The sequence below is a fragment of the Girardinichthys multiradiatus genome, chromosome 23 (assembly GCF_021462225.1).
Source record: "Girardinichthys multiradiatus isolate DD_20200921_A chromosome 23, DD_fGirMul_XY1, whole genome shotgun sequence".
Classification (NCBI taxonomy): domain Eukaryota; kingdom Metazoa; phylum Chordata; class Actinopteri; order Cyprinodontiformes; family Goodeidae; genus Girardinichthys; species Girardinichthys multiradiatus.
In genome coordinates, this window is record NC_061815.1 from 30370667 (window position 1) to 30380059 (window position 9393).

General features: G+C 41.2%; 1 protein-coding gene across 2 annotated transcripts; it reads left to right on the top strand.

The window, feature by feature from the left end:
- Positions 1–759: 759 nt before the first annotated feature.
- ttc9c (tetratricopeptide repeat domain 9C) lies at positions 760–8673 on the top strand. Of its 2 annotated transcripts, none has more exons than XM_047352688.1 (4): positions 760–855; positions 5682–6036; positions 6141–6323; positions 8171–8673. In XM_047352688.1, the coding sequence occupies exons 2-4, from the start codon at positions 5703–5705 to the stop codon at positions 8305–8307; spliced, it is 654 nt and encodes a 217-aa protein (XP_047208644.1). In that variant the 5' UTR covers positions 760–855; positions 5682–5702; the 3' UTR covers positions 8308–8673. The 2 variants fall into 2 exon arrangements, with proteins under 2 accessions (XP_047208644.1, XP_047208643.1); XM_047352687.1 differs by having other exon boundaries at positions 801–932.
- The last annotated feature ends 720 nt before the right edge of the window (positions 8674–9393 follow it).

The following is a 9393-nucleotide window of genomic DNA, read 5'->3' on the forward strand; positions in this document are numbered from 1 at the left end:
AAACACATGCAGATCATTTTCACTAACCAACCAACTTCACATATATATGTATTAGCCTTAGTGGACCCTTGGACACAAAAGTTAAAGTTGTTCTTGTCGCAAGCCAGAATATCAGTGAAAAATGTATCATTCTATAACTGCTTTGTTTACTTCAAACTTTTTATTTTGTTTTATTGGGGTCCTTGCAAATACTTCCCTGTATATCTTTTACAGACAGGAGTGGAGCAAGCAAACTAAAAGTTTAATTGCTTGCTTGTTAGACCACAGCCAAGCTAAGACACATTTGTCAGATTAAAAGTACCTTTTAAAAGGTAGCAACCTTTAAGCAGGTATTAAACATGTTTTTCATTAAGTCCACATTTCTGTATTTAAAATATGTTTATTGGTGTGATGTAATATTCTGATTTTAAAAGTTGCGTTTCCATTACCTTTTAAAAAAAAATAAAGAAATAAAAGTATTACATCTGTGTGTAATTCATCTATATAATGTGTATTACTTAGTGAATTGAGTTACTGAAATAAACAACATTTTCAATATTATTCAAAATGATTGAATGGCTCTGTATGAATATCACAATAAACACTTAAATTCAAACTGCAGCATTTTTGTCCCTTCATTCTACATTTTTAGATTAGAAAAAAAAACATTTTTAGACAATCATTTCACCTAAATGTAAAACAAATTAACAAATGACAATATAGTAAAAGAGGATGAGTAATTTACTGACAATTTTGACAAAGTAAAACACGAAGAAGAAAAAAAAGTGTCAATAACAAACAATAGAGGGCAGCACCACGCTGATCTAGTCTGACGGAGTCCAAGAGAAGAAGAAGAAGAGTAGGAACCGAAAATAGGTAGACACAGCAGCTAAAATATGTTTGTCAGCTGCATAAAAATAAGTTTCCGTTAACGTTTTATTCTTCGGCGTAAGGTAAGACGAATTAATTGATTTTATCCGTCAGTTTAGTGAAATAAGAATACTCTTGGAGATAGGATTTGAGGAGCTAGCATGTGGACAACACTCAATTATCTGTAATGCCCGATTCGTTAAGGTTTTCTTTTACTGGGTATATTAACTCGACCAACTCTAAACAGACGATATGTTCACAGACACTTGCAGATGCTTTTTATTGGTTATGTGTCGGTGGATTTGATCATGTGTCATTAAATATAAGGTTCGTATTTGAGCTCAGCATTGGCTGCCGCCGTGACTCTTCTGCCCCTTTAATTAGCTGAGCCTGGTAACTGTTTTAAAACAAAACGCTTGCCCAAGTCCAGAGGTTTCCTTCTTCGTTTAAAATGTTAAAACAACAACTAATTAAGTTTAAAAGTAAAGAAGAAATAACTTTGGTTGGATTAGCTCAGTTTTATTTTTTGAGGCCATTAATATATATATACTCGTACTCGTCGTCTTCCGCTTCATCCGGAACAGGTGTTACGTCGATTCGCGTTTCCCCATCAGATACGGTTTCCACACCGTCTGCTCGCAGCTCACGCGGCAAAAAAGGCGCGTGCTTGTTCAGCGCTCGTAACCAGTATCGATATCTTTAGTCTCTCTCTCTCTCTCTCTCTCTCTCTCTCTCTCTCTCTCTCTCTCTATCTATCTATCTATCTATCTATCTATCTATCTATCTATCTATCTCTCTCTCTCTATATATATATATATATATATATATATATATATATATATATATAGAGAGAGAGAGAGAGAGAGAGAGAGAGAGAGAATCTGTCTGTCTAAAAAGTGGGACAGCTTCGCCAGAACACGTTTGACCTTTCACGGTGTCCGTAGATCCCCTGCTGCGCAAGCACGGCGCACTGGTTACGAGCGCTGAACAAGCACGCGCCTTTTTTGCAGCGTGAGCGGCAAGCAGACGGTGTGGAAACCGTATCTGATGGGGAAACGCGAATCGACGTAACACCGGGTCGCGGGGGCAGCAGACTCAGCAGAGACGCCCAGACGTCCCTTTCTCCAGACACCTCCTCCAGTTCCTCCAGGGGGAGCCCAAGGCGTTCCCAGGCCAGCCGAGAGACATAGTCCCTCCAGTGTGTCTTGGGTCGTCCCCTGGGCCTCCTCCCGGTGGGACGTGCCTGGAACACCTCCCGAGGAAGGCGTCCAGGAGGCATCCGGTATAGATGCCCGAGCTGGCTCCTCTCGATGTGGAGGAGCAGCGGCTCTACTCCGAGCTCCTCACCCTATCTCTAAGGGAGTGCCCGGCCACCCTACGGAGGAAGCTCATTTCAGCTGCTTGTATCCAGGATCTCGTTCTTTCGGTCATGATCCAAAGTTCATGGTCATAGGTGAGGGTAGGAACGTAGACCGACCGGTAAATCGAGAGCTTCGCTTTTATATATAGGCATTACTATCCCGAATTAAGGGAAAAAGGGTATCCAAACCAACCATGTCCCTATTTGAAAGACTACATAACTTGGTCTACTCTTCTTTGGCGAATTGTTTCAGTTCACCTGCAGTGTTTTTATTTTTTTATTTTTTGACAAACCACATATAGTTTGGCCCTCACCTATGGCCATGAACTTTGGGTCATGACCGAAAGAACGCCGGGCACTCCCTTAGAGATAGAGTGAGGAGCTCGGCCATCCGGGAGAAGCTCGGAGTAGAGCCGCTGCTCCTCCACATCAAGAGGAGCCAGTTGAGGAGGCTCGGGCATCTATACCGGATGCCTCCTGGACGCCTTCCTCTGGAGGTGTTCCAGGCACGTCCCACCGGGAGGAGGCCCAGGACACGCTGGAGGGACTATGTCTCCTTGGGTTCCCCCACCCCCTAGGAGATGGAGGAGGTGTCTGCTGAGTCTGCTACCCCCTCGACCTGGTCCCGGATGAAGCGGAAGACAATGAGTACATACAAGTACATATACAGGTCTTTCTCAAAATATTAGCATATTGTGATAAAGTTAATTATTTTCCACAATGTCATGATGAAAATTTAACATTCATATATTTTAGATTCATTGCACACTAACTGAAATATTTCAGGTCTTTTATTGTCTTAATATGGATGATTTTGGCATACAGCTCATGAAAACCCAAAATTCCTATCTCACAAAATTAGCATATCATTAAAAGGGTCTCTAAACGAGCTATGAACCTAATCATCTGAATCAACGAGTTAACTCTAAACACCTGCAAAAGATTCCTGAGGCCTTTAAAACTCCCAGCCTGGTTCATCACTCAAAACCCCAATCATGGGTAAGACTGCCGACCTGACTGCTGTCCAGAAGGCCACTATTGACACCCTCAAGCAAGAGGGTAAGACACAGAAAGAAATGTCTGAACGAATAGGCTGTTCCCAGAGTGCTGTATCAAGGCACCTCAGTGGGAAGTCTGTGGGAAGGAAAAAGTGTGGCAGAAAACGCTGCACAACGAGAAGAGGTGACCGGACCCTGAGGAAGATTGTGGAGAAGGGCCGATTCCAGACCTTGGGGGACCTGCGGAAGCAGTGGACTGAGTCTGGAGTAGAAACATCCAGAGCCACCGTGCACATGCGTGTGCAGGAAATGGGCTACAGGTGCCGCATTCCCCAGGTCAAGCCACGTTTGAACCAGAAACAGCGGCAGAAGCGCCTGACCTGGGCTACAGAGAAGCAGCACTGGACTGTTGCTCAGTGGTCCAAAGTACTTTTTTCGGATGAAAGCAAATTCTGCATGTCATTTGGAAATCAAGGTGCCAGAGTCTGGAGGAAGACTGGGGAGAAGGAAATGCCAAAATGCCAGAAGTCCAGTGTCAAGTACCCACAGTCAGTGATGGTCTGGGGTGCCGTGTCAGCTGCTGGTGTTGGTCCACTGTGTTTTATCAAGGGCAGGGTCAATGCAGCTAGCTATCAGGAGATTTTGGAGCACTTCATGCTTCCATCTGCTGAAAAGCTTTATGGAGATGAAGATTTCATTTTTCAGCACGACCTGGCACCTGCTCACAGTGCCAAAACCACTGGTAAATGGTTTACTGACCATGGTATCACTGTGCTCAATTGGCCTGCCAACTCTCCTGACCTGAACCCCATAGAGAATCTGTGGGATATTGTGAAGAGAACGTTGAGAGACTCAAGACCCAACACTCTGGATGAGCTAAAGGCCGCTATCGAAGCATCCTGGGCCTCCATAAGACCTCAGCAGTGCCACAGGCTGATTGCCTCCATGCCACGCCGCATTGAAGCAGTCATTTCTGCAAAAGGATTCCCGACCAAGTATTGAGTGCATAACTGTACATGATTATTTGAAGGTTGACGTTTTTTGTATTAAAAACACTTTTCTTTTATTGGTCGGATGAAATATGCTAATTTTGTGAGATGAATTTTGGGTTTTCATGAGCTGTATGCCAAAATCATCTGTATTAAGACAATAAAAGACCTGAAATATTTCAGTTAGTGTGCAATGAATCTAAAATATATGAATGTTAAATTTTCATCATTACATTATGGAAAATAATGAACTTTATCACAATATGCTAATGTTTTGAGAAGGACCTGTAGTCTGAGAAGACCGGGTACAAACCTTCCGTTTTGTTTTGAGCCATCCAGAGGTGGATGTGTTTGTGTGCTTTTGTACCATTGTGCAAAACCCAGATGTGCTTGAGCTGAAGGTCACAAGCTGTCTAGGTCATAAAGCAACCCCAGACCGTCACATTATCACCATTGATTTCTGACTGCTAGCATGATGCTCTTTTTCTGAAATGTTGCTACTTTTATGCTACATGTCACAGGAAGCACACCTTCCTAAAAATCCCACTTTTCTCTTGTCAGTCAGCAAAATATTTTCCCAAAAGCTTGTCTATCTAAATATTTTTCAGCACATATGAGAAGGGCCTTTGTGTTATTTTTTGGTTGGCAGTAATTTTGGCCTTAGAACCAACCCAAGTCTTTTTGTTATGGTTGAATCCTTAAACCTGACCTTAACTGAGGCAAACGATGCCAGCAGGGCTTTAGATGTTCTTTTGTGAGCTTTGGATTAGCTGTTGATGTTTTCTTGAAGTCATTCTGGTAGGCCAGCCACTACTGGGAAGGATCACCACTGTTCCAAGTTTTCTCTAGAGTATAAAAGCTCTCATTGTGTTTAATTGGAGCCCAAGAGTCATGGAGATGGCTTTTTGACCCTTTCCGGACTGATAGATGTCAATGACACGGTTTCCCCATCTGTTCTTGAACTCCTTTACCCCCATCTCTCGTTATCACATAGTCAGTTTTCCTAGAGGATGTACATGGTCATCCTTGAATTCATTCTGATGTTCTGTTTGAGATGATCCTTGCTAATAAGTGCTGGAAAAAACTTCATACTGGGATGGGTAATTACCATATCGTTTATTGTTATGGTGAAAAAGAAATGTGATTAGAATTGGTTATCTCGTGATAACAAGGATAAACTGTAATTGCATGATTGCAATAGATATATTTTCATTCTGGGAGGAATGTTTAAATGGGACTTATTTTCACATTGCTTAGATCATTTATTTCTTCTGCTTTACCAAGCTCATATTAAGAACATATTAAATCTACTCTCTGTACCTTGATGGGGCAAAACAATTGGAGTATGTTATAGAAATGGAGCGTAGAGATGTAATGGTCTAGTGACCATAGACAAAAAATTTTTTTTAAATGTTGGCTTAATGGTTCTCTAACTATCTGTATTAACAAAAAGTGATTACACACATTTCTCTGTTCTCTTCACAGCTGACCAGCAGCACTGCAGAGATGGAGGCTGTTGGAACAGATGACAATCCGGATGCACAGGGAGCTGTGGTGGAAGAACCATGTCCTGCTGGGCAAAGCAAGACTTCTGCCAAGACCGGTTGGGCTTTGCTGGAAGAAGCAGTCCAGTTGAAAACGAAAGGGAATGCCTTCTACAAGGAGAAAAATATCCGCTCGGCCATTGGTCATTACCACCGTGCCCTGCTGGTTCTCCGAGGCCTCGACTCTAATGTGTTGGCACCAGTGAAAGGGTTTGGACCTGAGAAACCTCCTCTTACAATGGAACAGGAGGCTTTGCTGAGAAACACGCAAGTGGACTGCTACAACAATCTAGCTGGTAAATAATCATAAGTCAGTTGCCACTCCAGGTTCAGTGGAATGTGTTTCATGTCTTCAGCTGGGGAGATGCATGTATGTTTAAAGCACTTATTTCTCTTTTAGCCTGTTTGCTGCAGAAACAGAAGGTTGATTACACTCGTGTGTTGGAGTACAGCCTGCGGGTGCTGCAGTGGCAACCAGGCAACATCAAAGCTCTGTACCGGGCAGGTGTGGCCACCCTGGAGATGGGAGATGCACAGGCAGCTAAACAGTACCTCACCCAGGTCTGCAGAGAGCAGCCTAAAGGTATGGATGGAGGTGTGACATTCATTCACAGCAGCTTTTGAACTATATCTGATGAATTCTCGCCTATTGATAGATGAAAATCAGCGCATCGCAGTGGGTTATTAGGGAGCAAGATCAATACAGCTGGGTTTTCTCTGTACTTCCTGGCTGCACTAAACCTTAAACTACACTCAGAGGTTTACAAATATGATTATGAAGTTACTTTGTTAACGCTGGCTTTCTGCTTCAGGCTATGTGCGCTTTAAAATTAATGCATCATTTGCTGATCACACAAATGAAACCCAGGTCTATTCACTAAAATAGGAAGCTAATTTCATTTAGAGACTTGATTGGTGTGAAGAAAATACAAATGCAATTGCTTTAAGTAGGAGGAGAGAAATATGTTAATATAATTAAGTTGAGGCTGTTTAAGTTCTAACATAAGGCTGTTAACTTTTAACTCTATAGTGGAAGTTTTGTCATGACTCTGCCTTGTATGTTCCTCAAACCACTTCATTAACCAGAGTCAAATAAAACTGCTATTTTAAAACATCTGATGGAAAATGCATGTGCTCTCTATTAGTTAACATCTAAAACCCTACGAGTAAACAGCCTTTTTATCAAATTCATTTGAGTGGAGGGGAGGGGGTTGAGCATGTGATGGTGATGCAGCAAAGGATATAAATATATGCTGTATAAAATCGTTAAGTATCGTTTATCGGCCACAACAGCAAAACTAATATCAGATTTCGATATCTGCCCAAATTTTCATATCTGTGCATCTCTAATGTTTTTCATGTTATATCTGCAAAGCTTCTTTTTTTTGTATTGGGATTTCTAGGATACATCTAGACAAACTAATGAATATCTGCAAAGCAACGGGTAAAGAATACATTGGTTTTTTTTTTTAGTTTATCCTACAAACACAAATCTCCTCCTGGCTTCATGTTTAGGATCCTTGTCTTGCTGGAAGGTGAACCTCCACCCCAGTCTCAGGGGTTTTCTGCCTGGATTGCCCTCTGTTTAGCTCCAACAATCTTTGCATAATCTCTGACCAGCTTCCCTGTCCCTGCTAAAGAAAAGGATCCCCACAGCATGATGCTGCCAACACAATGGCTCATCTCGGTTATGATGTTTTCAGGGTGCAGTGTTAGTTCTTTCTCCAGAGATTTGCATGTAGATGTTTAGTCTCCCACACGTTTGCTGTTCCTCTTAAATGCAAAGAGGGCTTCTTATAATTTTCTTCCAACCATGGGTTGCTTTTCATCCTTCTTCCATATATGCTAGATTTGTGTAGACCACAACTAATAATTGTATTTCAACAGTTTTAACTCAATCTGAGCAGTAAATCTTTGCAGCTCCTCCAGAGTTACCATAGCCTTATCGGCTACTGCTTTGATTAATCCTTTCCTCGTCTGCCGAGTTCCTTGATGATGTTTATCTCTGACAATCTTCTTAAGGTCTTCAGGGATTGGTTGGATTTATATTGAGGTTAAGCTACATGCAGGCAGACTTTGCTTACTCATTAGGAGTTATACAGGAGTTTATTTCAGGGTATCGGAGTCAAAGACAGCTGAATGTATGTGTATGAAACCCTTTAGAACCACATTGGTCTATCACATAAAATCCCAATAAAATGTATTGAAGTTCCTGAAAAATTCAAGCTGTAAAATCATCAAAAATGGCTTTTGCTTGGCTCTATAAATGAAAAGGACAAATACTTAGGCATAATTCAAACTTTACATTTAACTAGAAAAAACATTGTAACACAAAAAAATTATTCTGCAGTTTAACTGAATATTTGGTGTCGTCTCATCTTGTGGGATAAAAATAAAACATGCTCAAACCGCTTTTAATTTCTCTCACAGATGCTAATGTGAGGGAGCACCTGCAGAGGGCAGAAAAGAAGCTGAACCAGGAGCTGCAGAAAGAGAGAGCGATGTACCGGGGCATGTTTTCCTCCGGCTCAAAGGACGACACTAACAGAGCGGGTGATGGAGTTTAGATGGACAGCTTAATGTGCCAAATAAAACCTCAACCTCAGCCAGGCTGGACCACCTGAGAGGAGAACACACACACACGTTGAATGAGTATTACTGTCAGATTTCTGAGTTTGAAGAAGCAACGGCGATGTCAAGGTTTCTATAGATTACAGACCACTGGCAAGCAGTGAGAAGGACAGTAAACATGTCACGCCTGAAAATAGAAGAGGACAGGACAGTTAGTTCATTTCCATGTTGCTAGGAAACTAAGTCTAGTAGTCTGTGCTCATGAACATCGAAGTGACTCTTTATGCTCTATCAAAATGCCCGTATGATTGTCTCTCCAGTGATATGAATGTTGGTTTTTGAGTAAAAAATGTTTAATATCCTGTTTCTGTTCTCTGTGGATAAAATGCACATATTTCAGACTCTACACGTCATTTATCAGCTTTGTTTATTCGTCATGAGCCACAAATTATTCTCATACAACTCTCTATTATTTTAATAATTCAATATTCATTTCAAAGTCCTGAGCAAAATATCAAGTTAAAGAGTATTTCCTTGGTTTTGGTCATCATCTGGCCAACATGATTGTACTTCAGAGGCTGTATTGCCGACAACTAAAGAGAAACATCACATTCTCACAACAGTTATTATCACTGAACGAGTCACAGAGCAGCATGCAGAGCGGAGAGTATGTGCACACATTCATTCTCATGGTTACAGGGGCGTTAGAGCATTATGCAACTACGCTTTTTATAGCCAGTAATGAGTTAAATATTCAGTATGATGAAACTCAGCCACAAAAGCTTCCCAGAGTTGATTTTTTAAATATCTTTGACCTTTTGAAACACCAAAAACTCCAGTAAAAACACAGATTTTGAAATAATGTGTTTTTCCTCCATTGCAGTGTGTTAGTTTTTTTTTTTAATAGGTATTTGGTCTCTATTCACAAACACATTAATTGGTTATTCAGTTAAATGTGTTTCCACCCTCGATAAATGTGTACAATAATCTTTTATTGCAGTAGAACAATCCTAAAGTAAAAATGAGAAAAACCCAACCTTAAATTTGAGCACGTTTATTCAGTGGGATTGTGGGGATGGTAA